We start from the raw sequence: 18077 nt of genomic DNA, 5'->3' as shown, positions 1-18077 counted from the left end.
CACTCCAACATAAACAGTAATGCCATAATAATGGAGGAAGAGGCAGTAAGCTGTAATAGGTATTGTTGGTTTGTTAAACTACATAAAACTCTGAAACTCACCTCTGTTGCTAGAATAAGCTTTCACTGATCCTCATAATTACCAGGGTTTCTATGGAAATATTTTCTTTGGAATTCAGAAAGAGTGAGCATTTTAATGCCAAAAGCAAACAAAACCTCTTTACTAGTTGCTAGATTTAGTGAAAGGAAGTAAGTATCATTAATACATACAACAGGGTACAGATTGCTTGCCACCTACTTACTCTTCAGGTAATTTAAGTCTTACAGTCTCCCGGAGCTAAAGATGTAACCTATGCACAGAAAATGAATACTAAAACCGAGCAAAGAACCTCAGAATTTGGCACTAAACATCAACAATCCAGCTGACTTACTTCAGTGAATTCAGGTTTCTGAATAACTAACAGGACAAAAACTAGAGAGAAAATGTTTTTGTATAAAGGAAGAGAAAAAGTTCGTAAGAAAGCAATATATATGTGTGTGTGTATATATATATATATATATATATATATATATATATATATATATATATATATATATATATTAGATACTACTATGTACTCTATTACCACCATTTTATACAAGCACAAGCATACATATACACATATATATGTGTATATATATATATATATATATATATATATGTATATATATATACATAACATACACAACATCACTAAAAAAGGTAACAGAGGCCCTGGTCCTTAAAGATTATCTGTACATTTACATACAAGCATAAACACGGAGGCCAGTGTGATCACTGCTTGTGCTCATTGCATCAGTAAGAGTGCAAAAGAGAAAGAACCAACCAGACACAAGATAGGAAAACCTAATAGGGGAAAGATTTATTCAGAGAAGAGAAACTTGGAATTCAATATAGCAACAATTCAAAATTATTTTGACAGATAAAATGAAAGTTGCATTTATTTAAATTATATAAATTGATGAAGGGATTGCAAACCAGAAAAGGCTGGGGATGAAATATTTTAAACTCAGAAATTTATTTACCACCTGTTCTCTTCTGTCTATCGATAAATGCTGCTCTTATCCCCCCAAAAATGTATTTGCCTTCTGAGTTGTATTGTACAGAAGACATGGTGTTTCAAAAATAGATTTTAAAAAGCTAGTATTAAGAAAGTTTTACTGAGATCAAGCCTTAGAGACATTTGCTAATCCAAGTGAGAAGCAGACATTAAACGTTCATTCTTGCAAAAATGCCCACAGTATGCTTATTCTTTATGATTTACATGACAAGCACATGTCATCATAGAGAAAAAGCAAGAAACTCTCAGTAGGACAGCCTGATTCCTTGATAATTAAAATATTCTGTTTTAAAATAGAAAGCATATGTATCCTAAATATTTAAACATTAGAATTTAAAAGTATCTTGGGAAACTACTTTAACAGTCTTAGTAGTATCTCACTTCTGAGAAAAGAATCCATAATCCGGTTATGAAAAATAAGCACAAGTTACAGTTATGTTTTTTCTTGTGATAATTGAACTTGATTCAGTATAAATGCTATCTTATTCCTCCAGACTTCTACTTGTAAAAGCTATGCCCTATCTATAACATTTTCATATAAAAAGTATATAATTCCATTATAGTTTGTTGAAATTCATTTTTTGCTTCCACAAATACTCTCAGCTGAAGAAAAACCTTTAAAAAAACCCCATGTGTCCCCAGAGACACTAAATGCATCATTAAATGTTGAAAACAGGCAATATGAAAAAGGAATAGCACCCATTTTAGAAAAGAAAAAGGCTACATATCTAGAGAGCTCTTTTTCAATACTCAGAATCTTACAGTTTTCAGCAAAAGACCACAGTTCATCTCAGCTCCTTGTGCCAAGCATTTCTTCTGAAAAGCTTTGTGCAATTACTTTACAGCTAGAAATAGAGACTTTTAAAGTTACACAAAATCCAGAACTACTAGGTAATGGAAATTCTACAAGACAGCTATGAAGACAACTGTCATCTTCTGCAGGTTACTTGACAGGCAACATTGTGAGATAAATTTATTCCCTGCACTCTGCTAACCGCACTCCTAGTAATGACCATTTGGGCATTTTGTTTTTTCAGAAAGCTCTTTGGTGATTTAGCAAGGCACAGCTGTACAAAGTGCTGGATTTGAACACTTCCTGTCAAACATTTTCAAAGGTGACTTCCTTAGGGGTTTATTTTTTGGGGGGATGTGTTTGAGCTCTTTCTCCCTGAAATTATTTTCTGACTTACAGAGGAAACACTGCTCTGACTGCTTTTCTAAAGTGAAAGTAAAGCATTAGACTTTTATCTTTCACTACTGCAAAGAACGTGGTTGTAAAGTAATTCTTAGTAAATATGCACTAACATTACTGCAAGATCAGACCCTTAAAACATCTATTCCTGTTTCACAGGCTAGTTTCATCGAATCTTTTTATCTTTGAGCACAAAATCTCACTTTTGTGTTTCAGAATGCATAGCACTCTGCACTATTACAAAACTTGATAAGTAATAATTTACTTAAAACAAATTCCCAGCACTAAGGATATCAATAAAACCCAGAACTAGAGCATAAAATTGAAGAGACAGTTACACAATTCTGTGTGTGCTTGCTGCCCTAGCTCACCGCTCTGCATCTTCACATCAACCTAATTCATTTGACACACAGTCTCCCCACAGCTGAGAAAGTCCCGCTTCCTTACCACTTCTTAGGAAAAGCTTAAACACAAAACTTGCTATGTTTAAGTAAAGTTAAAGTTGTGACACAAATCAACAAAAGGCAGGAAACTCAAAGATAATACTGACAATCCATGCTTAATTCATGATTGCCTAACAAAGGGGCGAAACGCTACAAGGAACTAATGTTTAGCTTTAACTTCACTCTGTCTCTGCTCTTGGGGAAACAGGTGTTTATCTCAAAATTTATACTAATTCAGTCTGTCCTATCAGTCTAGATGCATTATAGTGATTATTTAGCATTTAACAATGTGTTGGATGTAAAAAAAACTTTTAAACTAATTGTCAACATCCTAGCATGTTACAAGACATCATGAATTAAAAATACATCTTGAGAAAATTATGCTAGACTTATGTAAGGATATAATAATATCCTTAGGAATAATTTCTTTCAGAAGTAAACAAAACATGTTTTTTATACACAAAAGTACAAAATTATTCATTTTGTAATGTAACATGAAATAAAGAATGGTTAACAGCTCTCAGTATGTATACATACTTCAATTCTTGTTTGAATCCTATCTATCTGTATACTATAAAGAATATTTTTCTGGTCAGAAAAATGTCACCAAAAGGAATGAAGCCTTCGGCGACATAATTAGAGTGTAGGGGGTTTTATTTAATCTTATAGGCTTCCAAATAAAATGTGGTATTTTAGTGCACTTTAAAAATACTAATTACATAAAAAAATATGCATACCTGGTAGCTTTGTATACTATCTATCCTATGCAGAAATTAAAAAAACAAAAGAAGGACATTAATAAAATGACAAAGATTGCACTTCATAGCCTTCTCTAGATGACACAAAATTACCTCACGCATACATACCTTATTGAGTTAATTGAAGGACAACAATAACAGATATTGCTGTAATTATTATTTATTTACTGAAGTTATTATTGATAAATTAATGTATCAAATGATAAAAATTTTTGCTGGAAATTAGCAATATTACTGTTTTTTTTCCAGTTGAGTTACTAAGCCATTATGATCTTGTCCCAGACATCAAAATTCTGCTAACTTTCATAGCATAAAAAAACCTACCACTGAACAATTTCAAAAAAGGCTTTCAAAATCCTGTATCTGTACAAACCTAGCGTCAAGATTTTAATTGCCAAAGCAAAGACAACTCTCAGGATTTCACCCTCAGGATTATCAAAAGCAGAGCACAGTTGCACAGGACTGTGCTCCCACCCAGTCACAGCCTCATAGAGCCTGAGACACTCCCTGGTGGAGCCCGAACAAATGCATGTGTGAAGTTGTTAAGTCTTTGTAAGACCACGGGACACCACCTAAAAGGTTCCCTGAGAGCTGTGCTTCTCAGCTGATTTCTTCTGCTGAGGACGAGAGGGCTTGAAAAGCCTCTGAGGGACAGTGGCTGCTCTTCTCTCCTTGAGAAGAGAGACGGATTCTTTGATAAAGGAGGTTCAACAACGAAAAGTACTCGCAGCACTGTAAGGGGCTCGTTTTTTAACTTACAAAAGCAACAAAAGCAAATGCGAAAAAGTCTTCAACTGAATTGCCAGGAAAAAAATGAGAAAAGGGTGATGCCTGGCTCAACACTGCAACACTCTTGTTAACCTAATTAACATTCACTTGCTATCACATTTTTAATCTAAGGCAAAAACTTGACTTACTTAGAAACCATAAATTATGCTTAGAATTCTACTTTGTTACAATTTGTTTAGCATGTTCAGATATTAAAAGCAGAATTTATTTGTCAGGTTGGCATGCTGAGACATGCTGAAGATTATAATGCTAATCAATTAGTCAATAAAGTATCAAAAATCAGTATCTCACCTGTTTTACTGGATCCTTAATAGCAAAAATAGTTAAATTTTTAAGCAAATAGTAATGCATTGTAGCAACACTATCAACAGAAAATATTCTCAAAGTCCCAGTAACTGAGTGCAATGATGCTAAGTGACTGCAGATTACAACATGATAGTGACAGATGGACTTTAGTGTACAGAAGGGAAGCTGAGGTTGGATAGAGCTAATCAGCCAAATGCTACATTTATTCTCTACTCATTCATTCTCTGAAATATGCTTCCTGCCTTCTATGTAGCTACGGACACTTCCTTTTCTCCCTCTTTATTCTTTCAGAAATACAGTTCTCTCTATCCTAGGTTTCTTTGCTTCAGTTTTTCAGTTGTTTCCCTACTTTGGGGAAAATCATGTTTTCCTCTGAGTAACTGCAGTGAATGAAGGGTAGAATCAGTTTGAGAAATTATTGATCCTCAAGACATGAATTCCATTATGCCCATGATAACTCTTTCCACATGGGGTGTCAGATCAGAAGGGATATGAGTAGAGCCCGTAGATTCACAGTACACAGAGGGCTAAATCTGCCTCCAGACCCTGCCCTTCAGCAGTGACAAGCAGCACCTTCATTATTATCACCTTGCCTTCTGCAGACAATTGCCCTCCCTGAATTTCCACATTGCACAAATTCAGAAATTCATCTTGGACAAGAGCTGAGAAAAAAAACATTTTAAACTCTGACAACATCAATTCTGCCCAATGAAGTACAAATAACAGCAGGTCAGAAGAAAGGGCACTGAAGGCCCGTGTTCCCTCTCCCCTGGCAGGCTCCAAGCTCTGCAGCTGCAACAGCTGCATGGTTCCAATACTGTGCACATAAGGTGAACAGAACTCTGCAGAACAACATACCCTTGAATGCACAACACAAACCCGTCTGAAGTGCAGAATTTGAAAAGATAAATAGAAGAATGAGTTTGCAACCAGTGGAATGGTAATTTATCACTTTGACATAGTAATTCTTTATTAAATCTAGGGACTATCAAGTTTAAAAAAATAGTGAATGAGAAACAAAATAATCAGCAAGCCTGGAATGAACATCTCAAATATACAGTTTTTAAATCCTACTGAAATTTAGGCATGAAAGAGACAGATATTTGAGAATCTGGTCTTATGGCAAAAGTAAATGTCTTATTTAAGGTCAGTGTCTTATTTGAAAGAACAAAGCAGTCTTTCCAAACAAGCACTAGAAGTTTTCCTATTCTAAATAAAAGATTTGTCTTTCTAAGTGGCCTATCAGAGAAGAAATTTAATTCCTAAGATGCTCCTCTCTCTTCTTACCATAACAGAATATTTGAAGGATCATCAACTTCATTCAAATTTTATGGCCTACAACATCAATCCACATTCTTGTTTAGTTACATTTTTATAGCATCTAGAAACACATATATACTTTTTGATTGTCTCTCAGATGTTCTCCTGGTCTCCAGGACTTTTCAGAGGGGACCTTACCCAGTCTGCCCAGAAATTGCTAATTCTGTAAGGATACTTTGCAGCAAATATATACACTGACTTTTATACTTCCAATCACAGATATTTTTAAGAAAGTCAAACACTTTTTATAAATTCCCTATTTTTATGGATGAAGGTTTTGAAAATTTTGATCTCTACATTTCCAACACTTTGATAACATTCACTGTGAACTCCAGTTCAATCTTCACAAAAAATAAAGATATAGGCATATTACATACCATAGTCTGTGATCTTACAGGATACTAAATACAGTTCTTTCAGGTTCCGTCCTTCTCTGGCAATCACCTCCACACATCTGAAAAACACAGTAAAATGTGTTACTGTTAAAAGTCAGTAAATCACTTTTAAATATCAAGAGCACACTCCACAGGTAAAATGTACTGTATCTCAGTTTCTTAATTTTCCAAATGGCTCCATACATTTCACTGAAAATGAATATGGCAACATGTTTACACTACAGAAAAATATTATTTTAAATTGAATGTCTTTATACGGGTATTCCCTAAGTCTCTGAATATGTGAGTTGCTTGAAATGCATACAGACAAGCACTTTGGAAAATGACACAAATGTGAATTTCCATTTCTATATTACTTTGCAAAGTTTTCTGTTGCAAATTTTAAGCTTTGACAGATTTCTTCTAGGGAAGAACTATAAACGCACTGTAATGAGGACAAAATACAAGAAAATGTAATTTTAAATTCCTGTTTGTATTTCTTCAGTGAATACTGCATGAGTCAGCATTGATCAGGTCAAGAAATGTTACACGATCATGGTGTTCCAACACATTGCTGGAGAAGCTTGTATAGATGAGAAAGCAGCTCATTCATTTGCCTCATCATGACTATGATGAATACGCTATGAAACACAGAGATTTTTATTATACTCTTGCTATTTGTTTGTGTAAGCAAGAAAATGAATATAAATTAATTAATGAAATTAAACAGCAGTTTATTATGTACTTGTCACCAAGCCTATATTACAATGCTTTGCTTCCAACTGCATTGTTTATAATTCAGAAATCACAGAATCATAAAATACATTTTCAATCCTATTAATGTGGATCAGTTGTTCATTAGATCAGCTAGCATTGTGCTATTTTCTACATGCATTTTATTGGATGAATTATAAGAATTTCTTCCAATCCAATATATTCAACTTCAATTTTCAGGTCAATTACCCAATCACTTACTCTGACACTTAAATCAACCCTTGAACAGTATACAAAATTAAATTACTTGCCAATTTTTAAGAAAATAAGAATTGCTGAATTTGTCATACTTTTGAAAGATACACCTAAATCCTCAGGGACCTTTTTCCTCCACTTACCATTTCCAATAGATTATCTCCTAATCTAACTGTTCATGCTGGCAATTTTAGCTTTTAAAAGCAACCACCTAATTCTTACAGCTCACAATAAGACAATAACTGAACAATAGCCCTTCATACCTATTTGTCCTCTCCCTGCTTCCATCTTCTAAAATGTACAATGAAAATTCACTACTTCTAATAAACAGCACATGTCCGACAGAGTACTTTAATCACAGTTCCTTGAACACTATTATAAATATTCAATCCTGGAAAACTGTGAGAGTCTGATATTTAGAAGTTTTTGCAATTCTCATCATTAGGTAAAGGTTACCTTAAGTCACGAACACACAAAGAAAATAAATAAATATTTACACCAGGACTATGTTTTTTAATGTAGCCTAACCTCAGAACTACACATTTTCCTAAAATAAGGTACAATTCAGAGCACTAAACACATTCCATTTACATGGAAAATTTCTTCTGTTCCTGTCAGACATGGTTTTGAAGAATATACTCATCTTTGTTAACTAGTTTATTAAGATAACTAAATCATGAGAAAGTATTTTTATTATTTATTCCAGAAAAATACTTTCAAATAATGAGATCTTATTGCTATTATTGGTAATATGAATAAAAGGAAAATCATTATCATATTTTATTAGTACTATTTTTACTAGGCATTTCATCAAATACGATATAATTGAAGAGTCAATGGACACTGCAGTTAAAATAAGTTTTTATTATCATATATATAATTTAGCAGAGCAATCATATAATGAACCACTTCTTACACTTGCATAAAATTTCTGAACCTAAAAAATATTTTGTAATCTGTAAAAAGGTTTTAAAATTATTTTTGCTAATTTTTACTCACTGAGAGACAACTAATCTAACAAAACTGAAGTATAGCAATCAGTGTCTAAAAATACCACCACAAGGCAGTCAAGATGACATAAAAGACTAACTAATATTCCCTACAACTTCAGTTGCACACGTGTATTATCTGCACAAATGCACAAACACTTGACTGTGTGGCCCCTATAAATGCATCCTTCAATCCTTCCAGGTAGTGCCAGCTCTAAGGGTTAAAGTTTATTAAAGTGGCTTGAGTGACTCCAGTCCTGTTCTCAGTGACATCTTAAAGTCTAAATGAAACAGTCTTCACTTTCTCCAATACGGAAAAGAAAACCTTCACTGTCTTCAGCTATATTCATTAAACTGGGAAGAAAAAAACCCAAAATGTAAAAAGAAAAAAGGTTAAAACAATGGTCCTTTGACTGCCTCATTTTTTTCTGCTTTTTGAAAATATGAAAATCATCTAACATCTGAGAGAATGAGGTAATGGCACATTTTGTTTGGAGGAAAAAAATTACATGTAGCTAAAATACTGAATTGAATTAATGTGCTCTTGTGTGCTTTCTATACCTTGCATAAGTCAACCTAATTCCAGCTTTAATTTTTATTACCCTTCCTATAGATCATCCTCATGTAAATCAACCTACAGAGACAGAAGAAACACTTTATATGGCCTCATTGCCTCTGCTCTATAGACGGTCACACAATACATAATTGCTTGTAACAACTTCTTTACAACATAAGGAAAAATAAGAGTAGCTGTGTATTTATTGCTTTTACCTTTTAATCTTTGTTAAACATGACAGCAAAGAAAAAGGTTAAAGGAAAAAAATCAAATTAACCTTTTCTAGAAAGCAAGGATCATCTTAATTCTGTTGCAATAATCCATCAAAATGATGTCAGAATATTGTCATATCTATCTTTGAAAGTATTTATATTTATATTGTTGCTGAATTAGACAACAAAGAAGCCTAACCAAAAAAAAAAAAGCAAACCAAAAAAAAAAAGCAAACAAACAGCATCATACTGGTAAATAAATGAAAAATTGTTATTATTTAAAGCTGTGACAAATTTCAGGCTGTTATCAGTTGTACTAAATGTATTAAAATAGAAACAGTCTTCCAGAAAGAAAAGAGATTTTTACACTCAAAATAACTTACTATGAAAAAATGAGACAAGGAATAAAGAAATAAAACTGTAGTTGGAGGTTTGCTAATATACATGCCTGGATCAGAGCTGGCCAAAGTTGAAATCTTTTCACTTCCTACTTTGCAAATGAGTATTATTTAGAACTATGTAGCACATTAAAATATCAAAACAGAGAACATGAAAAATTTTAGGAAGACGCTGATTATTTATTAAACCTGAAAATATTATCCAATAAATGCTTACACCAAGCTTTCCCCACTCAATATTTTATGAATGCTGTTCTCTGACAGACTGTTAGGCAATTCCGTTTTATTGCATTTGATTCTAAAACTAAGAAATTAATATCACATACTGTGAAATTTATAGTGCAATAAGGAGCAAGAAAAAGGCAAAAAGCACAAACTGGTTTGACATAAACCAGCCAATCAAGCAGTATTATGAAGTCAAGAATATAACTAAAAATGTACCCACATACTGTTAATTCAAAATAGGCTTACAAGACCACAGAAGTCTGTAAGATAACTGGAAATGTAAGATAACTGAGTACTGTGATGTTGAACATATCCACACTGAAAACATCTCAAAATTCATGACATTCTGAGGCTAATAAACCTAAGATTGCCTCTTATGGTTATAATTTCTTAAGATGTCTTTCTACTTCATAAACTAAAAAAATCTCAAGGTGAAAACAATGTTACTCAACTTTTAACAATGGCTATCAGGAGAAAACTCTCCATCTGGGTTACAGAAACTACAGAAATTTATCCACTAACACGTACTTGTGTATACAGCTCTTCCCACCTGGTCTGGAGACACGAAAAATTACTTAGGTTTACAAAGAGTAACTGGTATAAAGCTTCTCTGCCAACCTATCTCTTCAAAAGCCACAAAATTGCATGACTGAAACACAGATATGTCTACCAGAAATTTCCAATTTAGGTCCATATTCTTGACAACTTCACACATACAAATATGTCCAAAGATTTCTCAGACTCAAGGTTATGATTTCCCAAAACTTAAGAGCTTAATAATAATAATAAAACTCGAACAAACTAGAAAAAATAAGTCATCTGAAATCCTGTAATTTTTCTTCTCTCAGCCAATTGATCCCTACATTCCTTGTCCTGAATGGAAGGTTAAGGTTAATGAAATAAACTGCAAGCTCCTACCTGTAAGAAAAAATAACAGAGATCCTTAAGTTATGCAAAATAATTCTATTTATATATATATATATATATATGTCTGTGTATGTGTGTGTGTGTGTATGTATTTTATATGCGTGTGTGTGTATAAACACAGCTATTATATTTCTGATCTAAATCTTAAAGCATTGGAAAATTGTATTTGTGGCAACTGAGAGGAACTAATGAGAAAATATGAGCACAGTATTTGCAGTATAAGTGGTCCTGGGAGACCTTGTTACAGTCTGAGACTCTTCAGCCCTGAGTGGAGCTAATTGGAGTCACCATGTACTGGTGATGAGCCTTCAGTCTGAGGGGGTGAGTGAGCTTCACCCACCAAAGAGGTACAAAACCCCCAATACATTAAAAAAACCACATTGGTAAGGTTCAAAACGAACATCAAACTGCTTGCAAATCTTCTCTGGTATTCGACTGTATTTGTCTAAGCAGTCAAGTAAACACCTCGCTATCCCTCAAATCATAACCAACAGCACTACTGGGAAGCAAGAGGGAGCTTGGAAAGAACAAGAACACTAAAATATGCCATGGAAACCATAAACCTCTCATGAAGAAATATACAGTGCTCCTCAAAAATTAGCATTTCAAGCATTCAGGCAGAAAAAATTAGCTGCACATGAAACAACACTCAGAGCCATTGGTTCTGATGACTTAAATATTACAATGGAAGGCAGTAATGCAATATAATAACCAAATCTCTCCTGTAACAAAACCAAACTTCTGACCACAGAAGCACATATGGTCTTAAGAAATTGATGTAATCTGAGGCCTACTGCACCAGGAAAGAATAATTTAAAGGCTAAAATAGTGAAAATACTAACATTTTACTGACAGATCTATAAACGCTTGTAAAACCCCATAACAATAAATGATGAACTTAGTACCCTGATGGATACATATTCTTGATTCAGGATTCTCTTTCAGTGATCATTTTATTTGCATTATGAACAATAGATCTCTTCCAATGTATTTATTTTGTAATAATTTATATTAATAAGAAGAATGATTTTTATTTGTCTTTCAGTTACCCTTGTATACAGTTGTTATTGCCATTTTTGAATCATATTCTAAATATATGTTTTTAAACTATTTTAAATTCATTTTTATCTTTAATTAATTTTTAAAATTATTTTTCAATTCAAGAACTGTATCTAAAAGAAACAATATTAACCACAGAGACAGCAAAATAGGATAAGACTTGTAATCAAAAGCACAAGCAGAATTTGAAAAGCATTTTTCGTCTGGAGACAATATGCAAAGTGTCACTACTTATACAAGTTAACAGCAATTCTCTTAAAGCAGTCATTAAGTTGCGATTAGCAGGGAGGTATTATTTTGAAAAATCAATGCAATTTAAAATTAAGTTTGCCAAACAGTTTTGCCACTTACAGCACAGGAAAACAGATAAGATTTTTTTTCATGCTGGAACTTATAAATAACCGAGGTGAGGGCAGCCAAGTCCCACAGTGTCTGCTTGTGCTCTGAGCTAGTCAGGTGCATGCAAGCTCCATTCAGAGAGCTACACAGATAAACGAATCAGTTCTTTTCTTAAGCTATTATGCCCTGTCTTTCAGCAATAAATATCTATTTTCAAATATTTATTAGTAGTCTTATCTAAAATTAAATGCATCCAGTTACCCCAACTGAACATAAATCCAGCAAGCAATTAAATCAAGAAAGAAGAAATTTAGAAAATTGTTTAATTCCACTATCTGATTTTTACATGCAGTAGTATTACAGGTGGCCTGCAGTTCCTTTCTGGCTTGGAAAAGCCAGATACCATAACGGATTTAACATAAATAAACAACTAGGAAAAATAATCGTACCCTGAACCCCTCGTAAATCTGATTTGCCACAGATAATCATGCTTAAGCCTCGAAAATAATTAAATGGTATCTCTTACTTTTTTAAGAACTCTAAAATGTTTTGGAATTCAGACTTAAATGAAAAGACCTATCTGACACAGCACTTCAAATACAGCTTCCTACATCTGTTGTGGCAACCTGTCTACTATCGTAAGGAAAACCAAGGAAGTATTCACAACCAGCAAGTCCATGCATATTCCTTAGCAAACACTGTTTTGTATTATAAAAATAAATAATAGCTTCCTTCCTGAACTGTTCCAGGGGTGCTTTCCCACTAAAATTCTGGCAAAATATTTGCATTCCTAATATGATACCGTTGAATTCTCTGCTACAGTGGTTAATAGTTCAGAGTCCTAACAGCCATGAGTGAGAAGTGATGTCTTTCAGGGGTCCATATTGGGATCAGAGTTATTTAATATTTTCATTAATGGTACAGATGAAGGGATCGAGTGCACCTTTAGCAAATCTGCAGATGACACCAAGCTGAGTGGTGCAGTTGACACTCCTGAAGGACAGGATGCCATCCAGAGGGACCTGGAGAAGCTCGAGAAGTGGCCCCTGGGAATCTCCTGAGGTTTAACAAGGCCAGGTGCTGGTGCTGCCCCTGGGTCAGGGCAAGCCCTGGTGCCAGCCCAGGCTGGGGATGAACAGATGGAGAGCAGCCCTGCCCAGAAGGGCTTGGGGGTGCTGGGGGTGAGAGCTGGACATGAGCCAGCCATGGGCACTCCCAGCCCAGACAGCCAAGAGTGTCCTGGGCTGCATCCAGAGCCCCGTGGGCAGCAGGGCAGGGAGGGGATTCTGCCCCTCTGCCCCACTCTGGTGAGAGCCCACCTGCAGAGCTGCCTCCAGCCCTGGGGCCCCAGCACAGGAAGGACATGGAGCTGCTGGAGAGAGCCCAGAGGAGGGACACCAAGGTGATCAGAGGGATGGAGCTCCTCTGCTATGGGGAAAGGCACAGAGAATTTGGATTGTTCTGCCTGGAGAAGAGAAGGCTTTAAGGTGACCTAACTGCAGCTTTCCAATTCTTGAAGGAACCTCGTAAGAAAGATGGAGAGGGACTATTTACAAGAGCATACAGAGAGAGTTAGGACAACGGGGCATGGCTTCAAACAGACAGAAAGTAGGTTTAGATACTAGGAAGAAATTCTTTACTATAAGAAAGGTGAGGCACTTGAAGAAGTTGGCCAGAGGACCTGTGGATACTCCATTCCCAGAAGTGTTTAGGGCCAAATTGGACAGAGCTCTGAGAAAACTGGTCTAGTCAATAGCATTTCTGTCCATGGCTGGGACATTCGAATTAAATCATCTTTAAGGCCACTTCCAACCCAAGCCATTCTATGATTTTATGATTATTGTACTGGTGTAGAAGAATTGCTTACATAGATATTACTTCCTTACACAGTGAATGTCATAGTGGCTTTTCCTACAACAAGTGTAAAGGAAACTGTCGTAATGTTATCTGTTAAATGCAAAAATGTGCAGATTTAGAAAATAATGACTGCACAGTAGCTACAGATAAGATGGGGTTTTTGCAGACTGTAGGTTCTATTTCTATGCAAATAAGCAAATCTTTGTGAATTCAAACAAGATCCTTGAGATCCCACTGCCACAGCAGTGTACAGAGAGGATGGGGTGACATCCAGACTCTGAATGTGTGTTATGGCTGACTCTTTAGTTGAAATAAATTATTAATGATGCTGCACATGGAATGAAGTTCCGAGACAGTCCACCACATATGCAGCAAATTCAGAGAAGTGTGAAGGAGACAGTCCAAAGAAGAAAACCTTGAAGTATTGCCATAATTCCCCTTCCCAATACAAAACACACCAGGGTATACACCAGCTCAGTTGCACCATTTCATGCATGGAGAAGCTGGGCTTTGAGCAGCAGTGGATTTCATTCTTCCTCAGGTTTTAGAGATCACATTTACATGCTTCAAGCCTCAAGGTGTTTCCTGGAGAAACACAGGCCTCAGTTTTGATAGATTTTCTTTTTTTTGTAAGTAGTCTTATGCTACTCCATTAAGACTTAGTATAGAGAAAGAGTAAAAATAGCCTTTATTTTTTTTTCCTCCACAAAAAGCTTTTAAGTTTAATAGCAAAAGTAAGAAATGGCAACTGTCATGCTCTAACTTCCTATAAACGTTCCTTGAAGTGTGCTTTTTGAATGCTTGGATAAACTTTAAAACAGTTTCATAAAAATTAAAAAAACTTCACTTGATATTTTGAAAATAAAACACTGTGTTTATACTGTTCTGTACTTCTTGATCTCAACCAGGAGTACACATATATGAGAGAATATTTCACCACATTCTCTGCTTTATTTTCATACCACAGGGGCTGACATATGCTTCACTGAGCTTTGCAAATAGGCAGCTGATGTTATCTACTGAGATTTACCCTTTCAAACCCCTTCGTATCTCAGACTTTTTTCCTAATTAAAAAAGAACCCCTAACTTCTACTAGTTATTCATTAATGTGCAGTTTTAAAGGGTGTCTTCTCTTGAAATGACACTGCAGATAATGGTCAATGGGTCATGGGGACTGAGAATGGATTTCATCACGGGTCTCTCCTGCTAACTTTAAGGAAACAGCAAAACCTCTGCCTTGGCTTCTCCTTTCCAAAATGGAAACATATTCCATATTTTTTTACTAAGTTGTAAACAGATGATTTAAATATTGCAAAGGCTCAGTTCTGTGAAAACATCAAGTCCCTATAGAAGTTTGATAAATAGTCTCAAAACTATTAATGGGTACACCAGTATTGCTAAGAGTTATTATCTAAATTTATAAATATATACCATTTATACATATATATATATATATATATATATATATATATATATATATATATATATATATATACAAGATGAACAAGATTTACAGGGGCAATTTCTTCCATTAGACAGTAGAACAAGTGAAGACTTTCACAGGAAATCAGGCAGCTCTCTGCAGAATAGTTCTATCATTACATCTGATATTTCTCTCGTACAGGACAGATGTACTTGAAGGACATTCAAGTTTGTAGTGAATTTCTGCTTATATAAAGCAATGATAGGGCAGAAGAAGAGCCAAGATAATCAAAGAGGAAAGAAATAAAATCCAGTACTCATCATAATTCATATATCTTTAGAATTGATTTGGGGTCCATTCTCTTTATACTTTAAGAATTAGAGCAAGTTGGTAGATCTGTTACATTCATTTAATTCTGCTGAAGTGAGCAAAACTGATGAAAGAAAAAATCAAGCTCAATGCATTTTTTTACAAATGCTATAAAGAAGAGAGATTACAGAATGTGAGCAATAACTGAGTTCTGCAGTTCTCAGGTCTCACCCAAAGGGCAGCATCACAGCAAAACTTGTATAAGAAATTTGGAATACTTCATACATAATACCTTACTGTAAATACTTCAGCATACAAACTGTAGCATAGGAAAAAAATCTCCATGTCTGCTGAAGTTATAAAACTCTTGATTTGCCATGACATACTGTCTAAACCTTGATAAGAATGTCAAGGTTCTTAGAACTTCACTTTAACTTGGAAAGAATGCACTGAGATAGTGATGTCTTTAAAAGCAAACAAACAAACAAACAAATGCAAGACCAAAAAACACCAACTAACTTAAAGGAAAATTTCAGAAACTCTTCATGAAATGATAATTAATTTCTTTCCATATGGCTGTCTGGCTAGCACTTCTGTTATTGGTACACTGCCTGGAGAAAGCAACAGAAAACAAGCTTGATGATGGTCTATATGATTTGTATGAAGCAAAATTGCCTCCTTTTAACTCAGAGAATACACTAGCAAATATATTTATTGGAAGCTGGAAGAGCATTACGTTTTTCTAGGTATCATGATCTTAATAGATTGCCAATTATAGTCTCTAAATGCAGATTTTAATACCACCTAATAATGCACAAACTTTACCTGATGTTATTCAATTCTGACAGTACAGGGTAAATTTTCATGCAATGTTACTGGAAAATAATCTGATTAGAAGGAGTATTAGGATACATAGCATCCTTTCAAACTGAAGTGAGAAAACATGGCAGTTTTCAATAGCTGGCAATTTCGTATCTGAGCAATTATAAACACATTCAGAAATAAATGAAGAAACTTTTTTCATTCTCTCCTGTCTTAGAGCCCTCTGAGTCTTGTTGATATGGTTCTGATTTCGTTAGGAATTCAGAGGGCTAGTAATTATTCAGTTGTAGTATTATAGCATAGCTTTTAGCTTTGTAAAAGAAAATTACTTATTATTACCTGCCTGCAGTTCCATGTCAGTGTTGTCTCACTGGATACCCCAAACACTATCAAGATGTTTAAAAGTAATAAATTGCCACCCAAAACAACAGAAAAAAACCCCACTTAAGAATAAGTAGAAGGATTTTGACTGAAATTGTACGAATTTGATATTTTTTTCTTCCTAATTTTTCAGGAGCATGTAAAAAACCAAATGGTACAATCTCATCTCCTAGCTGCGTGCTCAGTTCATTGACATGAATATCTTAAAACTTGATAGCCTAAGTTTACATGTCTTCCCACCAGGTCTCAACTAATTTTGCACTAGAAACAGAACAGAAATAGTCATGTGATTCCTTCATGGCATCTCAGCTATGACAGTGACTATTACGTTCTGCCACAGGACAACCACAAACAGCATTAAATGATTTCTTAAACTGATTCAGCTATATCCACAAAAGTGTAACTGTCTAAACCACAAGAAGTTATGCATTTGAACTAACGTAATTAAATTTTAAATATTGTTAGAATTAAAATAATAAAATCTACATATGTAGATTACATATGAAGCCTGTACATTTCACAGAATTAATTACATATGTAGAAGCCCATTCAGAATTTTAGTAACGAAACCTGTATTTAAAGGACACCTTGTTTTCTTTTACCATCCACTGTATGCTAAGATATTCACAGGCTGTCCAGACAACAATGATTAAAAAAGATTATGTTCTCACTCTCTTAAGTCTGATTAAATTACTAGTTTTCAAGTTTCACATGGAAGCTCCAAGTATTTCCTGGATTACTGGCAGAACACATAAAGAAGTTTGTAATTCATTGCTAGACACAGTCCTGTAACATTTTAATTCAAATTTTCATCTAGATAAAAGCCTTCTTTATATTCTTACTAACTTGTCTGTACCTAAGATAGGCACAGTCAATTTGAGTTTCTATTTGTCTTTGGTTCCCAACATCCACAGGAGGACTGAAAACTTGGTTTCTAATTGCAAGATTGAAATTCCATTAGGAGATAAATAGTTAGCCAAAGCGATTCACAAAGTGCAAGAAATGCACTCTATTGGATTGAAAGTAAGTTTTTACCTGTTGCTCCAATTTAATTTTTTGTATAGTCCTTTCAGCAGAAGTACATAGGATGACTGGTTGAGAAAGAACGACCTCCCACATGGAAAAAAAAATTCTCCACAATTCATAAATGTAAAATTATTTGCCATGGCAAATAGTTTGAAAGCTGTAGCTCCACGTACAGATTCTCTAGGTAATGGCCTCAAACATTACTAGGCCTTCAAAGTAGTTAATTGACAGGATTAATTACTTCCACTACTGGTCATTTCAAAGCTTTGACGAAATTTTAAAATTTTTCCTGTACCATCATCCT

At 34.6% G+C, this 18077-nt stretch overlaps 1 protein-coding gene across 1 annotated transcript in view; it reads right to left on the bottom strand.

Annotated features, from left to right (window-relative positions):
• Positions 1-18077, bottom strand: part of FBXL17 (F-box and leucine rich repeat protein 17) — a 271157-nt gene that overhangs the window by 86922 nt on the left and 166158 nt on the right. The window contains exon 7 of the mRNA XM_088157115.1: positions 6285-6361. Within this exon, the coding sequence (XP_088013241.1) occupies positions 6285-6361 (77 nt within the window). The remainder of the gene's footprint in view (positions 1-6284; positions 6362-18077) is intronic.

Source organism: Sturnus vulgaris, chromosome Z (genome assembly GCF_052056855.1).
Source record: "Sturnus vulgaris isolate bStuVul1 chromosome Z, bStuVul1.hap1, whole genome shotgun sequence".
In the NCBI taxonomy this organism is placed as follows: domain Eukaryota; kingdom Metazoa; phylum Chordata; class Aves; order Passeriformes; family Sturnidae; genus Sturnus; species Sturnus vulgaris.
The sequence above is the reverse complement of the archived record's forward strand: the minus strand, read 5'-3'. Positions and strand labels throughout refer to the sequence as shown.